Raw genomic sequence first — 27,991 nt, forward strand, 5'->3', positions numbered from 1 at the left:
TGGTTTAACTTGGGGAAAGTCTGTCTTTTAACAGATTTCAATTCTGTCTTGTCTTCTTTGCTAAAATTCAGCTAATTTTGATACTGTGTTTATCTATGGCTGGATAGATCTGATCTTTCCACTTGAGAGATCTACAGTAGGAGATGTAAGACATTATGTAAATAATGTCATGACAAGGCAGAATGAAAGTAATGATAGAATTGCCAAATGATGTAGGAATTGAACATTTTATGGAAGAATCTACCTTTCCAAACATTCTTTCTTCCACTCTCCCTTTTGCTCACCACACTCTAGTCATGCTGTTTTCTTTCTCTTCCTAGAGCACACTATATTTGTTTCTGCCTCAGGCCCTTTGCACCTGCTCTTTCCTCTGCCCTTTGTTCTTCCTCTAGAACTTTGCTTTCTTCATTCTTTCTCATCATTTGGGTCTCAGCTCAGATGTCATTATGTCAGGAAGCCCCTCCTGATGGCCTTATCTTGCTTGTTTAGTTATTGTCCCTCTTGACCAACAGAATATAAGCTTCCCATATGTATTTGGAAGTTATGATTAACTATGTGGTGAACATGCTCAAAATACACTGAGATTCAAAGAGAGTAGTACAGTTAGCCCTTGAACAATACAGAGATTAGGGGTACCAACCTCCCACACAGTAAAAAATCCATGTATAACTTTTTACTCCCCCAAAACTCAACTACTAGCAGCCTACTGTTGACTGGAGGTCTTACTGACAACATAAACTGTTGACTAGCACAGATTTTGTGTGTTACATGTATTATATGCTGTATTCTTATAATGAAGTAATCTAGAGAAATGAAAATGTTATTAAGAAAATCATAAGAAAGAGGGGCACCTAGGTGGCTCAATGGCTTAAGTGTCTGCCTTTGGCTTAAGTCATGATCTCAGGGTCCTGGGATCAAGCCCCGCATCGGGCTCTCTGCTCAGCAGAGAGCCTGCTTCCACCCCCAACCCCGCCTGCCTCTCTGCCTACTTGTGATCTCTCTCTCTGCCAAATAAATAAATAAAATCTTTTTAAAAAAATTAAAAAGGAAAATCATAAGAAAGAGAAAAATACATTTATGATACTATACTGTATTTACTGAAAAAAAAAATCCACATGTAAGTGGACCCATGCAGTTCAACCTCGTGTTATTCAAGGGTTAACTGTATACAGAGAAAAGAGAACAAGACTGGGAATTGATCTTTGGCTTTATCCATTTAGGTGGAATGAAGGAAAAAAGACACTAGCAATGAGAGCTGAGAAGGAAGAGGAGAGTAACATAGAGAGAGAGAAGCCGAGGGTACTGGGTGCCTCCAAGTGAGAAGCTGATCTCACTGAAGAGGATGGGAGACTGGCATTGGATGGGACAGTGAATGGTCACCGGTGGCTTCTGAGGAAAGCAGGGGCAGTAGGGGCAGAGGCCAAAATAGCAAGGGCTTATGGAGGGGGTGGTGAGGATATAGGTCTCCAAGAATAGCACACGCTACCTGCTTGTTGGTAGACAAGGAAGGAGAGTTAGTGCGCCATCTTGGGACCACAGCCACTTGAGAGAACTAGCTTTGGGGATAGATGGGAAGGTCTTAGTTTGAGAGCAGACCAAGAAGAAACCAGAGAGGGGAAACATGATGAAAGAAGCAGGTGGAGTTTTTACAGGAAATGCTGCTAGAATATGCAGGAGAAGGAGAGACAGATTGCACAGAGGAAGGTTAGTGCCTGGCTTGGGGTCTGGGGTATCATCCTAATCTATAGGAAGAATGCTAAGGATGGCCATGAATTATGACCTAAAACTCTGCGGAGAAGTGGTAGGTGAGACTATCTGTTCACTTTGCATTTCCAAGTTTTGGAGTTCTTTTCTTAAGACGTTCTTTCAGATTTTTCATCTTAAATTAGAAGTGCCTTGTTTTAGAGCCAATTAAATCTGGTTTAACGAACATCTCTGAGATGAGGAACCATGATTTTTTTTTTTCACAGCACATATGGTTTTTAACCCCCTCTTTATGCTTTCTATTTTTTTTTTTTTTTCAGGTAATACACGTTCATTGTCAGAAGCAAAATTGAAAGCAGGATGTTAACATATATCTGTATTTCTACTATCCAGAAATAACTGCTCTAATACAGCATGGTGACAAAGAGCATGAATTCTAGAAGCACCTGCCATGCTTCAAATCTGGTTCCATCACTTCTTGCCAAGGGATAGTTACAAATTACGTAAACTGTAAAGTTTCAGCATCTTCCCGTAAAAAGATAGTGACAATGGTAACAGTCACTGCCCAGCAGGGCTGTGGTGAGGATTGGACTGTATAATGTTCTCAGAACATAAACTGGTACCTCAAAAGTGTCCACTTGTATGATAATGGAGTGTCTTCCACTTGACTCTTTAAACATATAGATATTCTGCCCTCTGTGACATGGGGATTGCTTTGTCTGAATATTATGCATCCTGTTTTCGTTCCCACATACCATTAACTTGTGAACACCCTCCCGAAACATCTACAACATTTCCTGTTATCCTAGGGTAAGCAACGGCATGATTCCTCCAGCTCGAAAGAATTGCTTGTGGTCATGACCTGGCGAGATCAACCGTTCCCACCCTCTGGAAGCAGAAGAACTCCGCCCATCATCACCCGAGGAGTTCACTTTACAGAGAATCATCACGGGGCCGCAGCCGGTCCGTATTCCCTCTTTACATAAACAAACGAGAAGCGAAAACGAAGGAGCGGCACTGTGCCAGGATGTCAGGGAAGAAACAGACCGAAATGTGCCCCGTTTCCAGTTCTCCACCCGGTCTTTGCTGCTTCTCTTTCGGTTGGGCTGTGTTTGCAGAAACACAGAAGGACAGTCCCCTTTCTAATCAGGGTTTCCTACATGCTCAGTGGCGCCGGTGGTTCAAGTAACAGGAAAGGGACGCAGCACGAGCAACACGGCCCAGCCCTAGGGCAGCCCTTGCAGACACTGGTTTCTGGGGCCCAGGGCGGCATTTCCCCATCCCCACCTCCTGGCAGTCTACGTGACTGTTGGGGTCATGGGCAAAGCTCCTCTAAGGCAGCACCCAGAGGATATCACAGGCCTACAGTCCGGGGTCCAAAACCCTCTCACTAATACCCCACCCCCAGAGTGCCCCTGCGAAACGCAGAGTCTGCACACAAACATGACTCCTGTCGTCACCCTCTTAATTTATGATACTTTAGATCACTGGTAGGCTAGAAATAATCAGCAATTGTCTTTAAAAACAATTTGAGTTCTCTTCTAATGAAGGACATTGACTTTAATTATTTGAGCCACAGACACAATTTTCTTTCTCAGACAGGCCGCATTTATCAAATGCCACAGGATTTTAAACAAAGCATACATCATATTCAATTGGGTAAGGAAGTCCTCCAACCTGGTTTTAATAATTCTGCTCCTAAATGCCACTTAATGGGTCATCGATCCATCGTTCTCCTAACCCAAGTTACCAAAGTGTAAATGCCCAAAGAAGGATCTGGAGGCCTATGAAGCTGACAATCAGCAGGGGTGGAGAAGGTTCTCAGTCGCCCAAGGTCTCTTCATTCTGCAGAGGAGTGGTATTACCAGCCTATGGACTCCCTCATGGGGCTAGGAGCTAAACCTGAAGTCTGGGGTTATAGTTTCTTCCTTAATTCAAAGCACATGGTAATACCAGAGACGGAGCCTGACGGCAGGCTGATCTGCCAACATGGAGGCAGTGCCCTGGCAGGGGCTACTTCGTTTTGGAATTTCTAGAGTATTAAAGGCCCTACAGAAAAACTGTGCTCCATGGGTGGAGATACCCAGCCCTCCAGAAAAGCAGAGGCTAAGGGAAGATGGGGTTTGGTTAGTCAGTGCTGGGAGGGGAAGGACATTGTTCTAATACATGAAGTGGTATATGTGAAGAACATTTCTATATTTTCCAGGCTCTCCCACCCGTGGTTTGAAATTGGTAATGCATGTGAAATATATCAAGGTGGTCTTTGTTGTAAGCCCTTTCATATTTCTCCCTAAAGCTGCTGCAAAGGGCCTTTCAAGCAAGGCTAGTTTTCCGGGAGTGCTTAAATGGTGAATGAAGAATTGATAATGAAACTACTATAATTTACAGAGCATCTTGTGTGTGCTAGTCAATATCCTGAGTGCTTTGGGTTGGATACCTTCTTCTCAAAACAATCCTATAAGAAATTGATCTTCACCCCCTATTTTGTAGAAGAGGAACGTGTGGCTCGGAACAGCTGAAGAGCTGTCAGATTCACGCAACAGGACATGATGGACCTGTATTTGGTGAAGACACGTAACGTGAAAATGTATCAGTCCAACCCCAAAGTCTCTGCTCATCTCAGATCCAACATGATGCTAAGCTAAAATTACTAGAATTATTTTTTTTAAAAAAAGATTTGTTTGAGAGGGAGAGAGAGAATAAGCACGGGAATGAGGAGAAGCGCACAGAGCCTGACACAGGGTTCGATCTCATGACGCCAAGATCATGACCTGAACCAAAAATCAAGAGTCAGACACTCAATCGACTGAGTCACCCAGGCGCCCCTCCTTGCAGCATTATTTACAATAGCCAAGGCATGGAAATAACCAGATTGTCATCAATGGATAAATGAAGAAGGAATTTGTAGCATATATACACAATGGAATCTTATTCAACCATAAAAAGGAGGAAATCTTGCTTTTTTTGACAGCATGGATGGATGCTGAGAGCACCATGCTAAGTGACATAAGTCAGACAGAGAAAGACAAATACTGTATTATCTTATTTAATAGTGGAATCTAAAAACTAAACAACACAAAAAGCAAACTCATAGCAGAAGAGATCAGACTTGTGGTTGTCAGAGACAGAGGGTAGGAGACAGAGGAACTGGAGGTAGGAAATCAAAAGGTACCAACTTCCAATGGTAAGATAAGAGTCCTGGGGATTTCGTGTACGACCTGATGACTATGGCTAACATTGCTGTCCAGCATATGGAAAAGTCGCAAAGAGAATAAATCCCAAGAGTTCTCATCCAGGGGAAACAACCCTTTCTTTCTCTCCTTCCTCCTCCCTCCCTCGCTCCCTCCTTTCTCTCTCTCTCTCTCTCTTTATACAGGATGACAGACGTTAGCCAACCTTATTGTAGGAATCATCTGACAATATATGTAAGTCAAATCATGGTGCTGTACACCTTGCACTTACATAGTACTTATGCCAATTATATCTCAACGCAATTGGAAAAAAAATAAAATCACCAGCTAGGAAAAAGAAAATAATTGTGAGTGTATAGCTATGTATTTTTCCCAGTGGCACAGAAAACTGTGAATTGATTTGGCAGTGAGTTTGAAGATGCAAATGAATTGATGTGAACTTCTGACCAGCAATCTGGAGAACAACACAAAGCCGGATGAGAAAACAAAGCAAACGAACTACTCCCAAGTCTTGGCCCTCAGCAAATGCCTGGGAGAGGCAGAAAGCAGGAGATTTTGAGCATTTTTGAAAACTGAGATTCACCACGAGCTCTGCATTCGTTTCTGATCCTGCCTCCCGCCTCCACACTGGGCACTTCCTCCAGGCCTGAGAACTGAGTGTCTGCTTGTCCAGAACATTCTTGTTAAATCACTGGCTTGGAAAGCTGTGAAAAGAGTCAGCAGACCCTGAACCAGAGGGTAACCCAAACAGTTTACAAATGACAAGACCAGCCCTCTCTAGCGGATGGCTCTGACTCTGCACAGATGTGTGTGTGCGAAGGCAAGTGTGTCTTGAAGCTGAAAGATTAAACAAACAGGCAGGTAACGCTGACAGGCTATACTGTCTAACTGTGGATGTTTATGGATCTCACCACTTCCTTTTGGTTTGTACTTTATCACAAGCAGAGTTCAGAGAAAATGGAGATAGTGTAAACCCTCCTTTGCTAGGAAGGAACAGTGTCTCCTATGGAGAATCTGGCTGGGAACTGGGAATCCTTGTGTTATTTCTGGCTGCAATAGTAATTCAGAGGGTTGAGCAAATAATAAGCTTTTTTCTGCCTTCAGTTCCTCATTCAACTCATTCCGATTTGTGTCCTTATATCTCTTTGCCCCCCTCCCAGCTCCCACCCCTACTGTCAGCCACTTAGGAGGTTGATCATATATGGTAACGTGGATATGTTATACGCTTGTTCCCCTTTGCTCGCACTGTTCTCCTATTTAGAAACCCTCCTCTGAACCATAGCCCGGATAAATCCTATCTCTTCTTCATCTTGAATCCTGCTCTGCGCACCCCTGAAATCCAGCAGGGTTTGTCGTCTGACCTTCTCATGGCCTCCTTCGACTCCTGCCAGGCATGGCCATTACCTCTTTCCCACTTGCCTGACTGATTTCCCCAGCTGCTTTGAAAATTGCAGCAAATATCTTGTCCCCTTCTTTTGTGTCTCTCCCTCAGCTATCAGCACACTGACTGGCATGGAACTCAATAAACGTTGGCTGATTGAAAGGTAAAACAGTAATGTCAACACAGCAGCTACCTTTTTTTGTTGTTGTTGTTGTTGAATGCCTACTGTCTCCCAGCACCATGCCAAGAGCTTTGCAATGCAATATCTCACTCAGGACAGCAACATTTTGGGGTCTCATTTATGTTCATTTTACCGTGGAGCGAACTGAAGTTCATTAACAATGATAATTGTTAGAACGATGATAATGGTCATACAACGAGCAGGTGCTGAAACTGGGATTTAGCCCTAGAGCTCTAGTGTTCCCTTCTGGTACCACTCCTGTGCCCCCCTGCCTCAATCAAGAAATACTTGATTGATTAAAACAACAATGATACAAGGCGGGGACATTTGCATTTGTGATTCATGGGACCATAGGAATGGTAAGTAGGCAACTAAAACAGGAGGAGGAAGGAGATAATTTGAGGACTCCCTGCCAAGAGCTTTACAGGCAGTAGATTCTCATGTTGGATCCCTGCATAGGCGACACCGCTGAGTGCTTCAAACCTTGAATTCTGAACTCAAACTGACTGGGTTTGAATCTTGGCCCTACAACTCACCAGCTGTTTGATCTTGAGTGATTGACTTAAACCTTCCTTGTGCATACATTGGACAATAATGGTACCTCCCTCATTTGGTTGCCTTGAGAATTCAATATATATGTAAAAAGTGCTCATATAAATTCATGTCAGCTATTATCATCAAGAACCTCTAGGGGCACCTGGGTGGCTCAGTTGGTTAAGTGTCTGCCTTTGTCTGAGGTCATAATCCCAGAGTCCTGGGATCAATCCCTGCACTGGGCTCCCTGCTCAGCGGGGAGTCTTCTTCTCCCTCTGCACCATCCCCCACCCCTGCCACATGCTCAAGTGCTCAATCTCTCTCTCTCTCTGAAATAAATAAAATTAAAAAAAAAAAAAGAAAGAAAGAAAGAAAGAAAGAAAAAAGGAAGCTCCAACTTAGACCAAGGCAATAGAATCTAGGCTTACAGGCAGAAGTTGGGTATTTCACAGGGATTTTTGGGGGGAAAGAGCTCTAACTTTTACCCTTTAATCCCTAACACAACAAAGAAAGTGCAGACAGGTAGTTTCAGAAGAGAGAGAAAGGCAACCCAAAGACCCTTTCTTAAGGATACACTGCTGTCACGTTGACCGGAAACTCGTCATGACCAAGGTACGAGAATAGGGTGAGCGCCAGGAAGGTCCTTCTGCTGGTACACGGTTGACACTTCACTATATTCATTGGCATTTTCTACAATTACTAAACCCAGTGATGAAAAGCTGATGCAAATCTGGCCTGAGCTTGTTTCTTAGGAGCGAGGTGACCTTGGGCTGGGTGACCTAACCTCCATTTCTTCTCAGTAAACTGTGGTAATCATAGTAGCTACCTCAGAGGATCCTTGGGAGAATTACTGTACATATTAAGCACTTGGAACCAAAGAAACACCTTTAATTTATTTTAATTTTTATAGTTATAACCAGTCTAGACAAGTAGTTCCCTTGGGTGGTTGCAATGTAGCCTTGACAGACCCGAAGGGCTTACTCTAGACTACCCTAACAAGATTCCCCAGCACTCCAAGTATTTTATTCTATAAAGTGAATTAAATATGGGACTATTATTAGACAGCTTTGGCTGGAATTCTCAGAATCCCCTTTCAACAACTCCCTCCCTGCCATGATTATCTGATAATGTTATTCAGATTCAGAAGCTGCGAATTTTTTTTTCTTTTAAGATCTGATATCATCGGGTGATGTGCTCTGAATGTCCTGCAGAGAGCTTTTAGTGGAAGTCCAGGTCGTGTGGCAACGGTTGAGCCGATTCTTTCCAAGGTTTTACCTAAGGCTTCACTGGGCCTGGGAGGCAAACTAAATATAACATCGGTGGCTAAAAGGAGGCCACACCAACCACATCCTTGTCCCTGATTCCGACCCTGAGCACACTGAGAGCTGGCATTTCAGGCCCTGTCTGCTGCCATGCCTGGATCAGAGCCCTCAGAAGAGGTGTTAGCAGCAATTTGCACCCCCGCCACCCCCAGGGCAGAATATCAACAAGCACTTCCTCTTGCTTAGAAAATGCTTGGGGGTGCCCCAAGTTCCTGGCCAAGAGAGAAAACAAACGGCAGGTTATTTGGCCCAGACCCGTATACGCTGTGGAAAAGCCACAGCGGCTTCCCCAGAACAGGGAAATCACAAACAACATGCTCCTTTAGGGAAACACAAACAAAGCCGCATGGTGTGGGAGACACAGCCCCCGAGCTCAGATCTGGCTCCTCAGGGAGGAGAGAACAGAGGGCCCTTCAGATTCCTAGGAACCACTACCCTACGACTTTCATTCAGCTCTGTGTCCCCAGTGGCATCTGCTACCTAAAACACCAAATTGCCTGCTTATGAGCTTGGGTCACTGCTTGTTTATTTTCTGACAGAACTGTCCATCAAAATATTTCCTTAAATTTCCCCTGGAAACTTGACAGGAAGCTCATGAATCATAACCCTATACACATTTGGAAATTGAGGATTTCTTTTCTTTCTTTGAGAAATTAAGAAATATTGTTTTGTATCCCCACTCACTTCTAGGATGAGATGATACAACACAATTGAAGATCTGCAAACTTGCTTTTATTTTGTAGCAAATAAATACATTGATAATAATGACTTAGTATTTATTGAGCCCTTACTATTTATGAGGCATGGTCTAAGTATTTTATATGTAACGTCTCATCCCACAGTTTTTATTTCCATTTTATATAGGAGGTTTGACCTAAAAATTGGGACTTACACCTAATTCACACTCCAGGGGACATGCTATTACCCCAGGCTAAGCTGACCCTTTGTGATAGGCAGGCCATACACCTGCTCTTCCCGGCATCCCTGTTGGGGGTGGTCATGTGACTGTTCAGGCCAATGGGATGTGAATAGAAGAGAAGACCACCACTGCTAGGTCCGTCTGACACCTAAAACAGTCTGATGGGTACTTACTTCCCTTCTCCCCCCTCTTTTGGTAAATGAATAGGTCTCTGGGCCCCTAGAGGAGGGCAAAGTCCTGAGATTACCTAAGTGATCCTGCGGAAAGCTGTCTACCAACCAGAACACTTTTGGACTTACCAGGAGTGAGAACTAAATTTCTGCTGTGTTATGTCACTTTGATTTCCAAGGTACCTGCTGCAGAAGCTCAAGTTACTTTACTTGATGTGCCCTATGATAAAAATGAATCAAGTGTCCACAGTTAAAAAGTTACTATTGGGGGAGCTAATGGCAGAATGGCCATATAGTTCTAAAGTACATGTTTTCTCTCAATCTGCAGGGTGTGCAGCCCTATTGGGAAATTCTCCTCTCACTTAGAAAGATGATAAGGACCAAGTACCCTCTTTCCATCTTCCAAAGGGAGTCAGCATGACATGAAAATAATCAGATTGCACAATCATCATTTATTGGGAACCCATCTGGTGTGGGGATGAGCTCATACCCTTGAGAAAGAAGAACACTTCCAGCTAAGGATGGTTGGTGGGGCTTCCCAAATAGCCCAGCTGGTTTTCAGAAGGTCCTGCAGTGGGTTAGGACCAGGCTAAGTGAAGAGTGTTCAATGATCACTCTGGTCAAGCAGTTTGGTCACCGTTATTGTAAATAACATAAAACACATGGTATTTATTAAAGGGCATGTGATTGAGGGGCCTAAGAAATTCAGTATTCTTGCTCTGTCTACTGCAGCAACTTTGGGTCAGTACCTAGTGTTACTCCTGACCTTCTCCCTCCTAACCCTTTGCCTTGTTCACCCCACTTGGCTTTAAGATCTCTGCTCATGTATCGCCTCTTCAGGAATACTTCCCTGAATATCTAAGACAAGGCAAGTTCTTACCTTCTTAGACCACCAGGTACCTTGTCCTCAAAGCCTTGACCCACAAATATAATTTCACCTGAGTTTGTATAATTATTATATTAGGGCTATTGAGTGAATGAATGATCGTCAGATCTCTACCATTGGCATATAGCCTCTATAAGAATACGGAATCATGTTTGGTTTTGTTCATCATCCCATCTCTAGAACATAGCCAATACCTAGCACATAGTAGGTGTTTGCTCGTAATTTGTTGGGTGGATGGACAAACACAGGAATGAATGAGTGAATCTGCATTTAATCAGTGGAGAAGCAGAGGCAGACGTCAGCCATATCCAGATTCAGTGTAAAAGCTAGAAATGTAACTTAGAATACTTGGCCAGCATCTGCTGCTGATCGTCGTTTTCCAAATGACTGTTGAAGGGGCTATGCAGAATCAACTTGAATATGCATAGCTGGGCACTGCCCCAGAGCAAATGTCTAGATCCAAGGTCCTTCTCCACAGGAGGCCAGCCACAAGCTTCCCTGAGTTTCCATGTGATGCCCTTTACTTATAACACCTCCCAGTGGTATGGAGAATCTAAAAGAAGGGAAAGCATTTGAAAGGACGGGGTAAACTATAAAAAAGATATGCCCGTGTAGTTATCTTGAAGTTAAGAAGTGTGAAAAATTCTCTCTCAAATGGTGGGATTTTGGAAAGATACCAGCTTGTGAAGAATAGGACATTTTGAGGATGTTAGGCAAAAAAATCTCCATTTAGTTAAATATCATTTTTCATAGCAATGGCAGAGAAACTAGGGCCCCCATGCATTCCAACAGCCCTAACCCAGAGACGCTGAAACATACAATTTAAGTGAAAAATTGGCCACTCCCCTTCTAATGGGATTACAATCCGCAGGCCCCACCTAAGTAGAATTTAGAAGTTCTTGCCATCCAAAGGTCGTCTGATATTGGTCCAAAGCTACAATTCTGAGTTGATTTGCACAGTGCTTTGAAAGTAGATTAGCATGTGTTGGGAGGGGCGGACCCAAAGTGAGAGACGGTTGAAGTAGTAACTAAGGGCTTTTTAAACCTCCCAAGTATTACTTTCTTACCGGAACCAAGGAAAATGCCTTCCAGGAGGATGAAAACAGACTCCATGTCAGACTCAAAAAATATTTTATGAACAAAGTAAAAATCGAGTTCCTACATTGTTTGCAAATCCTGTCCACATCAAAGAATTGGAAAAGCCAAGAATGGGAGTTTTGCTCCCGGTCTGATTGCAGAGACGTGCTTCCGTGTCAGTGTAAGAACATACTGTTGCAAACGACAGGGTGTGTGACATTCAAGCACTGGTGGAAATGCAAACACATCATTTTTGACTGACAGGCACGAGCCAATGAGTGGCAGAAAAGGTTAAAACACACAAATGTGCGGACTTGACAAAACTTAGAAAGACATATGATAAATTAGCTAATTGTTCTTTTTGGTGCAAGCCTTCCTTTTTTCCTCTCCTTTACCCGTAACACATGGTATAGATCACTGGAGAAAAGGCTAAGCCCCACGCCATATGGAGGCATTAAATAATACAAAGGGCACAGCCCTTTGAAAACATACATTGCCATAACACAATGATGAAAGGGGAACAGCAAAAATAGCAAATTGAGAATCAAAGCCCAACTTGCCACATGTGGAAACGTTTGCTGAAATCATGGCAAACCCACTGGTCCCAGATTGGTTGTGTTAGTTGTTTCAGAAGATATGGATGAATCATTGAAAACCCAATCTCATTTGAGAGGACTTGCGTGTCGTTAGGAGAACGCAGCACTGACCTCACTATAACTCATCATGCAGGCAGCTGACAACGTTGCACTTTCAAAATAGTTCAATTTCTAGAACCTCTCAGTTTCAGAGACATGTTTTTCTATTAGGAAGAAAACACACAAACCTTTCTCGCTGACGACGAACCCCATCCCACTCGGTAGGGCCCACAGGTTAGCTGGCGGGTGTTTGTGTGTGTGTGTGTATCCAGGTCATTGTGGGCCTGGTTCTGGGCCACAAAGAGCTAACGGTAGATACATGGATGGAAACGGCTACATTTAATTCAATAATTTTAAAAAAGATTTTTATTTATTTATTTGAGTGACAGAAAGAACACAGGAGAGTGAGAGGGGAAGCAGACTCCCTGCTGAACAGAGAGCCTAATGCTGGACTCGATCTCAGGACCCAGGGATTATGACCCAAGGGGAAGGCAGACACTTAACTGACTGAGCCACTCAGGTCCCTGGTACATATAATTTAAAAAGCACTCTTTCCTGATTCCGGACACCTGGGTGGTCCCTAGAAGCACTGGTCCATATTTCCTCCCCAAAGCAGCAGTGATGGGTGAACACAGATAATTTGAAAGCCACTTCTCGGAGGAAGGTGGGAATGTGCCCCAAGACATTTTTCCACGCCTACTTTCTCTGATACAGCTTCCATCCTAAAATCTGGAGGACCAGGTATGTCGCCTCCTTTGGGCTTTGTTCAGCAGCCATCAGAAACTAAAAGGCAGAAACAAAGTTGACAACTCTTGTGAAGGGTGCTGTTTCTACAAATAGACCAAAAATAAAAAGATAAAAAAAAATTTTTTTTAAACCGATGACATCCAACTTAAAAAAAAAAATCACAATCTAAAACAGGCTCACATATGCTATACATATGTGATCCACATCTTTGGGGCCAGAAGCAATCTTATGGCATGGCAATAATTCAGGTTGTTGGTCTTATTTATTTTATTTTTCTTATAATTCATACTGTACAACCAGGGGCTGGGGGAGGTAGTTGGGAAGGTACAGGGGTGCATTTATCACGAAGCTTAAACTCCAGGGCTTCTCACTTCTTGTCTCCGGGAAAATTCCTAGCAATATGTGCGCATACTCATATTTGCATAAGTAAGCTATTTTAATTGTCATCAGTTACAACTCATGGCTCTCTCCACACTGACTTCCCCTCTGCTAACCCTCCCCTCTTTATCAGGTAGCATCGGACTGACTGCGGGGATTTTTGGAATTCACGTAAGGGTAAAGCTGAGTTGAGGTACTTGTAGTTTGAGATTAGTGGGATGTATGTATGAGGTTCACAGTCATTTACAGCTATGAAAAGATGGAAGTGAGCTGTACAACTGTGGAAGGGGATTCCAGTCAGGTTCCTCACTCCTAAGTGCCAACACCTTGTCTTGTCCTCCACAGTCCAAAGCCAGACCTTATGCAGCTATGACTCCATGTTACAGCACCTGGCTCTGGAGGTATGTGACCTTCAACCACATAGGAGAAATAGGGTTTAAAATGCTGGGAGCCAAGGGCACCCGGGTGGATCAGTCAGTTAAGCATCTGCCTTTGGCTCAGGTCATGATCTCAGGGTCCTGGGATCCTGCTCAGTGAGAAGTCTGCTTCTCCTTCTCCCTTGGCTCTTCCCCCTGCTTGCGCTTGCTCCCTCTCTCTCTCTCACACGCAAATAAATAAATAAATAAATTTCTTTTACAAAATAAAAAATAAAATGCTAGGAGCCAGAAGCTAGTCTGTGGAGAAACCTTCCAACCATCAGACCAGTAAAATTATAAGTAAAGATTTTGTTTCTCATAACGCCTAGTCAAAAGTTGAAGTTTTTCCCTCTGTCAAGAGTACATGTAATATACAACATACACAATTACAGAAGCACTTATAATTTTTTTTCTTATCAAAGGGAATAGAATGTAATTGAATTTTCCCAGAATTCCTCTGTTCAGAGGGCACACACCTGTGTTCTTACTATAAACAAGTATGTTGGGTAAGAGATCACATGGAAATAAAGGTTGGCAGAAGATTTTTCCTAATTTAAGAGCAATTCTTGCACACTATTTCCAACAACGAGCATGCCTGAAAGAAACCTTTCTAATGTAACAGTAATGAAGGGGCACATTTTGCTAGGCCATGCGAGAGGAAGACAGTGATTGCCCAGTGAAGAAGAGATCAAAGAGTAAGAGAGTCAAAAGATGCAGGACAAAGCAGGGTAACAGCGATGTGTCCGGCGGTGAATTGACAAACATGTCATTTCTCTGGATTTCGTGATGCTTACGGTATTTGCTGCTTTACATTTGAATGAACTGTGATTTTCCATTCACGCCTGTTTGCACAATTTTTTTTCTTTTTTTGTTTTTGTTGTTGTTGTTGTTGTTGTTTTAAATTTTTTATTTTTTATAAACATATATTTTTATCCCCAGGGATACAGGTCTGTGAATCGCCAGGTTTACACACTTCACAGCATTCACCAAAGCACATACCCTCCCCAATGTCCATAACCCCACCCCCTTTTCCCAACCCCCCTCCCCCCAGCAACCCTCAGTTTGTTTTGTGAGATTAAGAGTCACTTATGGTTTGTCTCCCTCCCAATCCCATCTTGTTTCATTGATTCTTCTCCTACCCACTTAAGCCCCCATGTTGCATCACCACTTCCTCATATCAGGGAGATCATATGATAGTTGTCTTTCTCCGCTTGACTTATGAGGAAGTGGTGTTGCACAATTTTTAAGTCATTTTTCTTTCAAAACTTCCCCGCCCTGGATTATAGGGCTATAGATTCTGTATCGATTGTAGGCTCCATGATCAACCCTTGTCTGAGAGAGTGATGTGGAAAAGTGCAGAGCGCCAGCCACTTCGGAAAGGCAGAGGTCCCTGTGGGGAAGAGCCAGGCACTCCCAGCAGGGCTACCTTGAGGCAGAGCTTAGTGGGGATCTGGGAATGAGGAAGTCCCCCAGGGCCTGCAGTCCAGTCCTGTTCTAGAAGGGGTAACTATGTGCTGACTAACCCCTTCAGCACGACCTTGCGCGATCAGGTTCGTTCTTGTAATAATAAAAGCAGCTAATATTTACTAAGTGCTTTGTATGTGCTGAAAAATGGGCTTAATTTGATCAGAGTTCATCCTCATGATGATCTTGTCTTTTATAACCCTCATTTTTTGGAGGGCGCATAATGCTTTTTGTTTTCCATTAGTGGTTCCTACTAAAACAGTGGATCATGTATAGACTGCCACCTCTATGCTTAGATATTCTAAATCATTAAATCTAAGGTGGGGCTAATGAAATTAATACATGTATGTGTATATTTTAAAGTGGCTCTCCTGATTCTGCTGCTGCCTATTAGGGTTTTGTAAGCATCTGCTTACTCTATGGGGTTCCTTCTGCTCAAGGACCCTCTAGCACATTAGAATCACCTGGATAGCTTTAAAACATACCAAAGCCCAGACCCCACATCAATTAACTCAAAATCTCTGGGTCAGGCCTAGGAATGGTGGGGGAGGGGGACAGTTAAAATCATCCTAAATGAATCTAAAGTTCCGCCAGGATTGACAGCTATCTCTCTAGCCTACAAACAGACTGCAAACCATGAAACCATTGTTATGAAAACAGAAACAGAAAAATAGAAAAAGAATATATACTGGTCTCTGTGCCTGTGTCCTGGCACAGAGCTCATTAAAACCCTTGTAATTTTCCTAAGTGATAAGAGCATGGGGAACATCTTCTGTTCTAATATTTGGTCTTCGACCCTGGTTCCTGACACAGAGCTCCTAAATCCCTTAGAACTTCCTGGGTCGTAGCAGTGTCTTTTGTTCTAATGAGGGGACTCTGGGTGGGCTCCTGGATGGGGGCTGCTCACCAGAAAGTCCAAGCCATAATTAGAAGCTTGGAATGTTCAGCCCCACAAGTCTATCCTCCAGGAAGGGGAAAGGGGCTGGAAATGGACCTTCTGATTTATCAGGCCATCAGGGAGAAACCTCCATAAAAATCCCGAAAGTACTGGGGTTCAGAGAGCTTCCAGGCTGCCGGGAAGGTGGTAGAATCCAAACTCTCTAAGGGGACAGGAGCCCAGGATTCTCCCAGACGCCCCTGTGTGCAGGACACCCCCACACCTGGTCAGAGGGTCATGAGGATGGTAGCAAGATGTAAATAAAGGAGAACACACAGACTTTCCCCCAGATAATGAACTAAACAAAATATATAGAAATGACCATTAGTCACCTTTTCACACCAATAAAGACACCCTTGATGAATTTTTCCCAAGATAAAAAACAGTAAGAGGACAGTATGTTAAAAAACAGCACTCCTCATTTGTATATGCTTTCGTATGCGTAGCACACTCTCGGGAATGTGAACTTACTGGAACCAAGCACCGGTTTGAACTATCACCCCCGCTTTAGAAGGAAGAAAGCAAAGGCTAGAGAATAAAAGATTTTCTGGTGAAGTTTTCCTGAGCAAAGCTAGTTTCTCTCTGCTCTTTCCTTGAAGACTCTATTAGTCAAAATGCAATTATTTGGTTTCTTGACTCTTCCCCAGGAAGCTGTGAGCTTTTGAGGATGAGCCTGTATTTTATTTTAAATGTCCTTTTAAGCCAACCTGGCTTGTCAGCATGAGTGGGGGCTGGGCAAAGGGGGCTGATAAGTCCTGTCTGGAACACATTCAGACCACCCCTGCTCCGGCCAGCTGCTTTCGGCTTTGGGCTCCCCTACCTTCTCCCTGCCCCTCAGCTTGGTCCTGCAGACAGCTGACTGGCCATCCTGGACCCCTGGGTCAGTGAACTGTCTGGATTTGTCATCCTGGCTCTCCCCCCAACGACTGGTTTCCGTTTGTACGTGTGGGCATTACCTGCCGGCTGTGGACAAGGCAGTGGGGGTTACAGGCATCTGTCCCTGGGCTGACCAGCCCGGCTCAGCCAGAGGCAGGCGGTGAATAAGCCCGAGGTGCGATTAGCTAGCTTCTCACAGGGCTGGTGATCCGACCTGAAGCTGAGCAGGGCCAATTTGTTTTCCAAGACCTGGTGGCCAAAAATACAATGTTCTCTTTAGGACACTCGCAGTGTTAAGGGAAGTCCTGGAAAAGCGCCCTGGGTTGGGGGCTGGCCCACTCTGCTTCCTTGATGTACAGTCTTGGTCTTTATTTAACTTGATGAGACATGAGAGAGGAGACAAAAAGAGATAAAGTGGGAGTCGGAGGTAAGGAGTCAGGGCCCCCAAACCATGTGCAATTATAGCAACAGCTAAGAAGAGAGAATTTTCCTGACTAAGGAATCATACCAAACACCAACCAGGAGGAGTTCAGGAAAAGCTTCAGATGGACAAACCAGCCACGTGACTACTTGAATCTCCCATCTGGGAGACTTTTTCCAGAATTCTTTCAGATTCACAACTCATTATTTGGAAATGCCGTACACACTTTTCAGACTGCTGTCCAATTTGGGTAGACTGCTCTCAAGTTTCTTTTATGATGTATTGCAGATAGATTTGCTGTTTGTAGTAAAACTCCAGCTATGTGCTCTTCAAACACAAGAATTCTGGAAAAATATCTCATTCCCAGAAACCACTTGAACCATGTTCACCCCATCTGCCAACGAGGTGATGAAGAAGCAAGAGCGGGAGCCCTGGAGGGTTCTGTCCTTCTGTGAAGTCAACGCAGGGCTCTTCGGCGCGTCTTCCAAGGAAACGTTCCTTCAGTGAGCCCAGACATTCCATGAGGTGGGGTCAGGGGGAGGGGTGACCACATGGCCCTACACTGTTTAGCTATTACAGTTCATTAAGGGATTATATGCTGCCAAATTATGCCCCAAAATACAAAGGCCAGCTGTATGTCCTTGGTTCCAAGCAGTGGGTTGAGCCAGCTAACTGAGATAGCAAAACCACTCAAGTTGACTTAATGAGGGAAACTAGGTTAGAAAACCGTCAATGGAGAAAGAGCTAGTGACTCCCCCTAGAGAAGCAGTCAGGGGGAGACTTCCCCATTACTCCTCTGCCTTCACATCCCCAGTCAGGTCCACGTTCTTTTTCTCAGTCTCGGCTGGGCAAGTCCCCATGGCAAGTGGGATCTGGCTTTATGCCACCAGTCCGGATGGATGGATGGGGAAAGCAGACCTCTCATTTCCCTGCTGTGGAGTGCTCTGTACCCCCAGCCAGTGGACTCAGAAGGGCCACCCTCCTGCAGAAAAATGTTCTCTCATGAGAAAAAGAGGCTGAGTGTGGATGTCTGACTTCAGAGATTGCTGGGGAAGCCACCGAAGGACAAGGAGGTGAGGACAGAGACTCAGGACAACTTGTCAGTGTCCTTCCCTCCTTGTCTCCTGTCCCATGGCCACTCGCTCCTTACCAGCTGGTCACCACCCTCACCACATGGACACACACACACACACACACACACACACAAACATGCACCCACATGCACAGCTTTTGAGAAAATAGCATTTCTCCTGTGAGAGGAACATGAACCCATGGAAAGGGTATCCTTGTCTTTTTAGCCAGAAAAACCTTGCTCTGTCACAGGGCTCTGTCATTTACTAACAATGTGACTTTGAACAAATGATAAACCTTCTCCGAGTTTCCATAACCCCATCTCAAAATGCTGACAAAAGTACCTATTTTACCGGTTGTTTGGAAGACTGAATTGCATCCCGTTTATGAAGCACCTCTCACGGTGCCCGGTACCTAAAAGATGATGCTCGATTAATGTCAGCCCCTCCCCCACCATTACAACACACTTCATAGTACTCAACATGTGACAGCAGCTTATGCTCCTTCCCCACCATCACTGGCTGATTTCTTATACTGCAAAGAAATGTAAGAAGAGCTTCAGGTCCCACCTGGTAGACAGCCCTGGAGATGCACCATGGTTTCAGCATCAGCTGCAGGACCCGAAGGTGTCCCCCTCGACACGTCCTCAGCACCCGGGAAGTCAGGCCCCACACCAGACGGTCCCAGCTACATAGCAGGTCTTCTGAGCCCAGCGGCCCTGCAGCCATGCCAGCTCCAGGCCCCGCCTTTACCCCTCTGGTCCCAGGCCCCACGTATAGGGCTGTGTTCTTTTAGTAGTAACACAAAGTTCAAATGTCACCAAGATTTAATCAGGCAAGGGAAAAATGCAGTCAAAATAACTCTGTTTCCTCTGTCCTGCTCTCCTCTCCTCCTACCTTCCCGCTACCCTCACTAATCTGCAGGGACTGTTTTCCCTCAAGGATTAGCAAATAGCTCCTAAATCAAGATGTTTTCTCCCTGTCTCTGGGAACTAACCAGGGACAAGGTAGAAATAAGCCTCTCACCCTGCAGACAATCGCACAATCCCTCCCTGTCAGGGGACTGCCGCAGACACAGAGCGGACTTTGGGGGCAAGTCAACCCCAAACCGAGGGAAGAGCATTAGCCCCGAGTCATCACTGGGTTCTCGTGGTTTCGAGATTCCATCCAGGGCGAGAAGCAAAGGGGAAGGAGCTCTGGCTTGCCCTGCCAACATTCCCAAGGCATTCCGTCTCTTCTCTTAACTCTTTAAAACGTAGAGAGCCAAAGAGTTTCTGCGTGGTGAAGCAAGAAGGCCAACTTTGTATCACCACTGGAGAGACTGCTATTTCTGAGGGCACTTTACAGAAACGCACGCATTTTCTTTGGACATTTCCCAAGTTTACGTTAGGATTAAAGGGGCTGTAAGAAAACCTATCTATCAGATTTAATATCAACATCTGTGATTTTGGAGGAAAGCAGATAAAAGAGGGAAACACAATGTATCTTTTTTCTCTCCATAATGGGCATTTTCTGCAAAAGCTCTTGTGACTCTATTATGTGTTAGATAAGCCCTATGAAGACCTTATGCCAAGGGAAGACACCTTGTTAAACAGGGTACAGCTATTTGACATATCTATTAAGTTTTTTGAGTTTGGGTCATTTTTTTAAGATTTATTTATTTATTTGAGAGAGAGAGAGAGTGCCTGTGAGTGTGGGTGGAAGGGTAGAGGGAGAGGGAGAAAGAGAATCTTAAGCAGACTGCACTGAACATGGAGCCCGATGCAGGGCTTGATCTCATGATCCTGAGATCATGACCTGAGCTGAAACCAAGAGTCAGATGCTCAACGAACTGAGCCACCTAGGTACCCCGAGTTTTGATCATTTTTGACCCTGTTTGAGAAGGGCATCTGCCTTCAAATTCAATAGGCTATCTATGACAAAAGATGAGATCCCAAGTGGGGAGGGCAGGCAACTTGTAGGGGAAAATTCAGTCCCCACACAAGCTGTATGGTGTCAAGAGAAGAGGTGTATTTAGTCTCTTATTTCCACACACTCTGTCATAAAAGGTGATGGGGTTTTAAGGAATCTTGCCTTTCTACAAACACTCCATTAGCGGAGATTGTTTTATTAAGACAGAAGGAAGGAAAGATGGAAGGAAGGGAGGGAGGGGGAGGAAGAGAGGGGGAGAAGAAAGAAAGGAGCAAAATTAAAAAAAGAAATAGTATGTGGAAAATGATTGCTCCGTTAACATTAGTTAACCACCTTGGAATTCTCGAGAAAAAACAAAGGCAAGCTACATCAGCATTAGCTTTTGCCTGTGTCCCCGAGCTCATGCTCTCCATTCTCTGGGGATTTTGGCCATGAACCAGACTCTTATCCAAAGCATGTAATTATGGAATAGATAGGGACAGTTTTAAAGGCACTGTTTTACTCTATGATTAAACAATGTGACTTAAAAATTTTTTTAAGTTAAATACATATATTTAGCTTATGGTCTGGGAATCTTTTAAGTATAAAGGTACCATAATAGGCTTTTAAAAACACGCCTGAATATAAACATATTGGTTCCTGAGAACAGCAAGACTTACTCAAACTGCCTTGAAATCTTTATCACAGACACGTCCTCTGCAGAGCCTAGTGACTTTAGCAGATGTGCTGGTGGAGGACACCACCCAGTGTCTTCGGCTGTCTCTGACTCTGCCCTAGATTTGAGATCAATCATTCAGACTTTGACAGGCAGCTTCCCCGATGGCAGATGGGAAGTTGTGCGTGCAAACAGCACCATGACCATTGACCATGAAGCCCTGTGCTTTGAAAGGGATTTAGAATGCTCAGAGCAATGGGACACAGATGTGTGTGTCTCTGTATGCATGTGTGTCTGTGTGTATCTGTGGGTCTGTCTGAGTTGTGTGTCTGTGTGTGCATCAGGGGGTAGGAGAAGGAGAGCACAAGGAAGAGGGTGGTGGCGGTGGGCGCGAAACGCATGCGTATTGTGAGGGAACAAGGACAGGACCTCCGGGCTCACCAGGCATAAGAAGGGCCTCCATTTGCCTTACTGACTCCTACCTCTTTCTAATCATGTTCTTTATTCTTTCCTGGAAAATAAAAGAAAATCGGGGTTTTCTGGGCAGTGTAGCACTTAGACATTACTCACAAAACTTCAAAGAACGATTTAAAGAATGATGAAATCAGTGGTCTCGTGGGAGCCCAAGGGGTGACGAAAAGCATTTGAGATACCAGGAAGGCATCAGAAAGAGCAATTACAGAATCACCTCTCCTTTCAGAACACTTTTTGCTCCTGTTTGGGGTGAAGAGAGTCTGAGGACTGAGTCAGTTGGCAGGACTGGCTTAGTTGCTGAGTGCTGGCCTCCTGTATGCCTTGGGGGAACAACACTGGGAGATGCAGAAGTCTTGATCCTGTGGTTCCATATTTGGGAAGGGACCAAGACTGGAAACTCTAAATCAGGTGCTGACCTTGGGAAGGAGGTGGGCGTGGCCAAGCCAGGAGTTCCCGTCCATGGTAAGGGCAGCAGAGGCAGGTGGGGCATTGCCTGGGACATAGAGCCGCCTTGGGGCACTGACTGCACTGCCACCCCCACCCCTCCCAGCTGTGCACCCCACCATGCAACTGTTCATCATCTTGCCTGTGTCTACCTCTGCCTCTGGATTTTCTGTCCCTGTGCGCTCAGACTCTCATTCACTGTATTTGTATAAACAGAGGAATTCTTTTCAAAGCAATAAATACCTTTGCCTGACTCTAGGGATGTTTTCAGACTAATTACCGCCTCGAAAAGGACTTGGAAAAACTCTAAGTTGAAAGTAGTATATGGCACAATTAAGAACAAAATTTGCAAATACATAAAGATACAGGAAATTGCGTGCACACAGAGAAGTCTATTTATAGCAGCCCGAGAAATATATTCAGAAATGTATTCTAATGTAACCCATCTTAATTATTCAGTGATTATTTACTGCCTATTTTAGAAAATGTCAGCCCTAAGATGGATGGAGAACTCCTATGCTGTCTGTCAGGTGAAAGTCAGCTGCTGGGAGGCAGAAATACCATTTTTTAAAAGATTCTCTTGGATGCATTTTGATATCTTTTACTGATGGAATCTGAAGGTCAAGGACAGTTGCTCCCACATCAAAGCCCAGTCCAGTGGAGCTACAACACCAAGACATTTCAACCAGAATGAAGGTCTTACTCCAACCAGATCTGTTCTTTTGGAAGGACAGGGATCAATGGGCAACTTACTCCAAATGAGCCCGACAAGGTGCAGGAAAAGAAATGAATCCACAACAGGAAGGGGAAAGCTGGGGCTTCTTTAGAAACACCCAACAACCCTATTTCCAGGTTTTGGAGAAAGCAGATCCCTTTCAGTTTTGCAGTTACCATTTCTGTGCCACATGTGGACATTTTCAGTTCTTAGCTACTAACTCACATTTTAATTCTACTTTCACCTCCTGTCTTCCAACACAGGACTCAAACTTGGGCTTAAATTTATTGCACATTTTGTTCTTTCCTTCCATTGAATGCTTTTGTTATTAAATCCCCATGTGCGACCAAATGCTGGTCGGGGGCAGAGCTGGAAGCTTCATTCTTTAAGTGAAGGTGGCCCATACTTCTTTGTTAGTATTTTTTTTTTTAAGATTTTATTTATTTATTTGACAGAGAAAGAGTGTGAGCACAAGCTGGCACAGAGGCGGGCAGAAGGAGAGGGAGAAGCAGTCTCCCTGCTGAGCAACAGTCCAGTGTGGGGTTTGATCCCAGGACCCTGGGATCACAACCTGAGCCGAAGGCAGATGCCCAACTGACTGAACCATCCAAGCACCCCTTTGTTAGTATTCTTAAAAAAAAAAAAGAAAAAGAAAAAAAAAAGAACCCAACAGTAGAGATGTAATTTACAGTCCATACATTCCATCCATTTAAATAGTGTAACTGAATGGTTTTATAGTATATTCATGGGGCTCTACAGTCATCACCAGAATCTAAAGTTAGAGCATTTTTATCACCCCAAAAAGATAGCCTGTACTTATTAGCTACCATCAGCACTCCAAATTTTCTCAGCCCTTTCCCAGCCTCTGGCAGCCACACACCTCCATACATGTGCCTCTTCTGAAAATGTTATATAAATGTGATCTTTGTGACCGGCTTCATTCATTTAGCATAATGTTTTCAAGGTTCATGCATGTCATGGCATGTACCACACCTCATTTCTTTCTCTTGGTGAATACCCTTCCACTGGATGGACGGATCTCATTTTCTTTATCTGTTCACCCACTGGTGGGCATTTGGGTCCTTCCCACTTTTGGGCTATCAACCATAATGCTGCTACAGACACTTAGGGACCAGTTTTTCTGTAGATGTATGTTTTTCACTTCTCTTGGGTGGATCCCTAGGAGGGCAACTGTGGGATCACATGGTAAATCTACGTGTAACCTTCTGAGGAACTGCCATGGTGTTTTCAAGGCGGCCACACCAGCAGTTGTGAGGGCCCTAATTTCTCCACAGCTTCACCAACTGCCTTAGTGCCCGTCTTTCTGATTAGAGCCATCCTAGCGGGTATGAGGTGGTAGTGTTCTTGCTTACCTAGTCAAATTCTATGACATGTCTTTCAGTTGAGGGCATGTGGTAGCACGTGGAAAGGGTGCCTCTCAGGGGCTGGCTGCTGTCCCCCTGACTGAGCCCCATGCTTGCTGCTACAGATGGACTCTGGGGAAACAGGACGGAAGGTGCTGGAAAGCCCAGCATTTCCTCTTCCGTCCTCAACTGCTCCCTCCACCATGTCTTCCTTCCCATCCTGACCCTCTCATGCCCACCATCAGGGGCAAGAAGTCCAAGCACTTTTGGATGTCCTCATTCGTCTCTTTATCGTCCTAGCACCAGCTCTTTGGGAAAAGGATATTCAGAAATAGCACTGGTATGGTTAAGTGAGTGGGCGACAAAAGCAAAACCCAAACAATCTTTTGAAATCCAGAGGCGTTTCAGGGCCGCTCACTAACATATTTAATCCCATATTTGGGTCTGGAAGATGTCCCAACTCTGACAAAGAGTCATCACTGCATCATCATTCCTCAACCTGAGAACCCAAGAGGCCCATTTATATAAAAGCTAGGGAGCTCACTCTGTTCATTTGGGAGTATTATTTTAGAAAAAAATGCTTGTCTGTGTATATAAAAATATTTTGGGTCCCTGGGAAAGTAGAGGAGAGGCAGGAGCTGCCCTCTGGCTTAAGCGCTTCCAGAAAGGCACGCCAAGAGCTATGTTTAGAAATATTTCCCCATGCTCCACAAACCATTATACAAGTAGTCCTATGGCCTTAAAAGTGATGTCATCCTATCAATTACAGCGGTTACGAAAGTTAAGTTCTCATATATATGCCAGACCCCAACAGAAATACAATCACGGCTGTCTGAATTCAATCAGTCCAGGCCCTGAATGAGAAATTAAATGCTCTCAGCTCCTCTTTTCTTGATCTCTTATTATTTGGTTTCCATGGAACTTAGTGGCCAAGGATAATTTTTGAGCCTCTATTTAGCAGGCGTGTGTTTATGAGATCATGGCCTTCCGTGAAAACAATAAATGCTTTGTTTTGTTTAGGAGTCCCAGAACAATGGTTTGGGGCCTATCGGGAGTGAAGGTATAAGGTTGGGGGTCCTATTCACTAAAAAGGAGGTTTGCTCGCTTGAGAATCCCTTCCATCTTCTCTCACACAGGAAGACGTGCTAATTCTCACAGGAGAGTTGTTGACAGATCAACACTTGCCCTCCACGTAGGAACTGAGAAGACATTAGAAAACTTGTCTCTAGGAGCTGTGAAGAGGTCTGAGGATAACTCAGTGAGGAGGAAGTTAAGGTTTCTCCTCCAGACGTAAAAGGAGGCACGTAGAACTGAGGAAGACATAAACTGGGATAAGAACACTCAGTTTTTACCTATCGTTTAAATTCCTTTTAGCCCTTTACTCAGTTGTGGATATTACAAAGTTTATAATATTGTGTTACTTATAATATATTAGGAAATTTTTAAGACAATGTGTTATTCATTTCCTCAAAAGTCTATTTCCTCTCTAAAGTTTTTTCTAATTTAGCAATCTTATTTTTAAAAAAATCTTTAATGTTTGAACTTAATAGAAATGTAATGACTACAGGATGAATAAAAATGTGTATTTTATATAAAAACATAGGCTTGTGGTTTTTCCTGCTGCTCTTGGGTGACCTGCCTTCATAAAACCGACTCTGGAGTGGCTTAAGTTTCCTCACAGGAAGTTCTGTTGTTCTTGTTTTGGCTTCTCAAGGAGCAGGCATATTAGGTGGGGTTAGCCCTCCATCCCCTTTCTTATTCAGTAATGAAGACATGACACACAACGACAAAGACAATGCGGGAGGCTTGATGAATGGGAATGGAATGGCCTTCCTAATGTAGGTAGGGTCAGTGCAGCTCTGCAGGTCACAAGCAATTTGGGCGAGCTAATGACTTTGGGAAGCCATTTTCAAGGCTACATTTTTCTCTTGCTTCCTTAGAATACTTTTCTCAAGGGGGAAAACGAAAGCGGAGATGTAAAAGAAACCAGCTGGGAGACTATTCGCTGACCACCACACTGTCCCATCCCAATGCTCCATATCATTTGTATCACAGAGTCCAGAGGTCAGGACTTCAAAAAGCCCAGAGCTACGCCTGACTCAAGAGACCATATTCCAACATGACCGTGGCAGAAAATCGATTCTATTCTAGTCCGTCCCATGTTCTGAAGTTTAAAAAGAACTTTCAGGAAAATGCATTCCTACAATGACAGAAAACTCCAAAATGCACAAAACCAAATAAAAAGCAACCATAAGTTCTTTACTTGAATTGGTCAATGGGTATTGGATTAGTCCATCGGCTGGAGTTTGGTATTACAAATTTCAAGTGAGCCAAAAAGTAAATCCTTTGATATATATACAAAGTTAAGCCTGTTTTAGGGTAAGTTTATTGATGTGGTGAGTTTCCCTAGACTACCATGGAAGAACTCAATACCATACTTTTCTCATTAAGACCTCTCTCTCTCTCTCTCTCTCTCTCTCTTTGTTTCTCTTTTTAAGATTTATTTATTTGAGAGGGAGAGAATGAGAAAGAGAGAAAGAGCGAGCATGCAAGAGTGGAGGAAGGGGCAGAGGGAGAGAGAATCTCAAGGACTTCCCCCTACGCACGAATCAGACATGGAGCTTGACCCTAACTTGAGCTGAAATCAAGAGTTGGATGCTTAACTGAAGAACCACTCAGTGCCCCTTTCTCATTAAGATCCCTTATAGATAAAAGTATTTATTTGGAACGCTGCATTTTGGAACCATTTAAATTAGCCTGACCATAGGTAGCAAGATCTTTTCTGCATCCATGGCTCACCGAGGATGCAAGGATGGTAGGGGTGGGTTAGGATTTAGCAACAGAACTTGGAAAACCAAGAACTCTGTTGGGGTTGGTGGGCAGTCTGGGCAAATTATGTTTAGGAAATCAGGACAGTGGTCATAGACATCCAGAATGGGGGCCATGGCTGGATGGAAGACTGAAGGAGAGCCAAGCAGGCTGAACCCAACGTGTAGGTGTGCTGGTGAGGAAAAGATGAGGCTCTGACAGGCACCTGTGTGAACCACTTCAAATGCCCCCTGTCTGGATATCTTCTATGTCCTGCCAGTCTCTGAGTGGCTAAGTGAAATATTTACTGAACCCAAGGCTCAGTGTGACCCTGAAATTGCAGGAGGTCCTCTACCTCCTTCAGCAATCCTGCAATCGGTCAACCAGGGAAACAACCGATGAAACAAAATATAATGCCTTCTAACGACTCAAGAGAAGAAATGTAATTACACTTGTGCAGGCCATGAAAACATCTGAAAATCTATTAGGAAAACTAGCTTAGACTTTACCATTGGATTTGTCATGAGAAATAGAATATAAAAAATTTTTACCCTAAAAAAAAAAAAAAAAAAAACCAACTCCAACTCCGTGTGTTATATAATTTGAGGCAAATTTCCAGGAGAGAAGGAGGAAATTGGATCGGAGTATTGGTTATTTCCCCCTTGTTTCAGAAACAAAGGTGATGATTTAAGATTTAGCAGGGAGGGGATGCGTAGGAGCTACGCGCCTTCTCCTAGTGTCTCTTAATAAACCCAGGACAACTGCCTCATTGTATTGCAGCTGGGACCAGGCTTCTTGTTAATTAAGCACCGGTAATAGGCAGGTCTGAGCTCTCCTTGGTGAGTTTGAGCACAATTAAGCGGCCCGAGGTGCTCCCTCTAGGGAGCACTCCACCTCCTCCACCAAAACTCAGGATGGATCTCAAAACGTGAAAACCAGAGCAGCGCACGTGGCAGAGGTTTTGTGACACTGAATGTGTGTTCAGAGCCCAGACTCAGGTTGATAATCCCTTCTTCACTTCCAGTGGGACGCACGGAAGCATTCCCCTGTCGGCTTTCACACTCCCAATCCTCCAGGTTTCAGATATTTATTTTTTTATTAAGTTAAAAAATATATAAATTTACCATTTTGACCCTTTTTAAGTGTACAAGTCAGTGGCACCACATCCCAGTGTTGGGCATCAGCCATTTCCAGGACCCTTTTCATCTTGCAAAACGAAACCCCTGTACTCATGAAATGCTAACTCCCCACTCCTCGCAGCCCCTGGCCCCCAGCATTCTACTTTCTGTCCCCGTGAATTTGTGAATCTGT

At 44.1% G+C, this 27,991-nt stretch overlaps 1 protein-coding gene across 6 annotated transcripts in view; it reads right to left on the minus strand.

The window, feature by feature from the left end:
• Positions 1-27,991, minus strand: part of FRMD4A (FERM domain containing 4A) — a 608,721-nt gene that overhangs the window by 263,393 nt on the left and 317,337 nt on the right. The window contains exon 1 of one of the 6 annotated variants that reach the window (XM_032349453.1): positions 18,880-19,142. The exons of the other annotated variants lie outside the window; for them this stretch is intronic. Coding sequence (XP_032205344.1) covers positions 18,880-19,038 — 159 coding nt within the window. The 5' untranslated portion in view covers positions 19,039-19,142. Of the gene's footprint in view, positions 1-18,879; positions 19,143-27,991 lie in introns of those variants that run through there. 6 annotated transcript variants of the gene reach the window in all.

This window comes from Mustela erminea, chromosome 6 (genome assembly GCF_009829155.1).
Source record: "Mustela erminea isolate mMusErm1 chromosome 6, mMusErm1.Pri, whole genome shotgun sequence".
NCBI classification, from domain to species: Eukaryota; Metazoa; Chordata; class Mammalia; order Carnivora; family Mustelidae; genus Mustela; species Mustela erminea.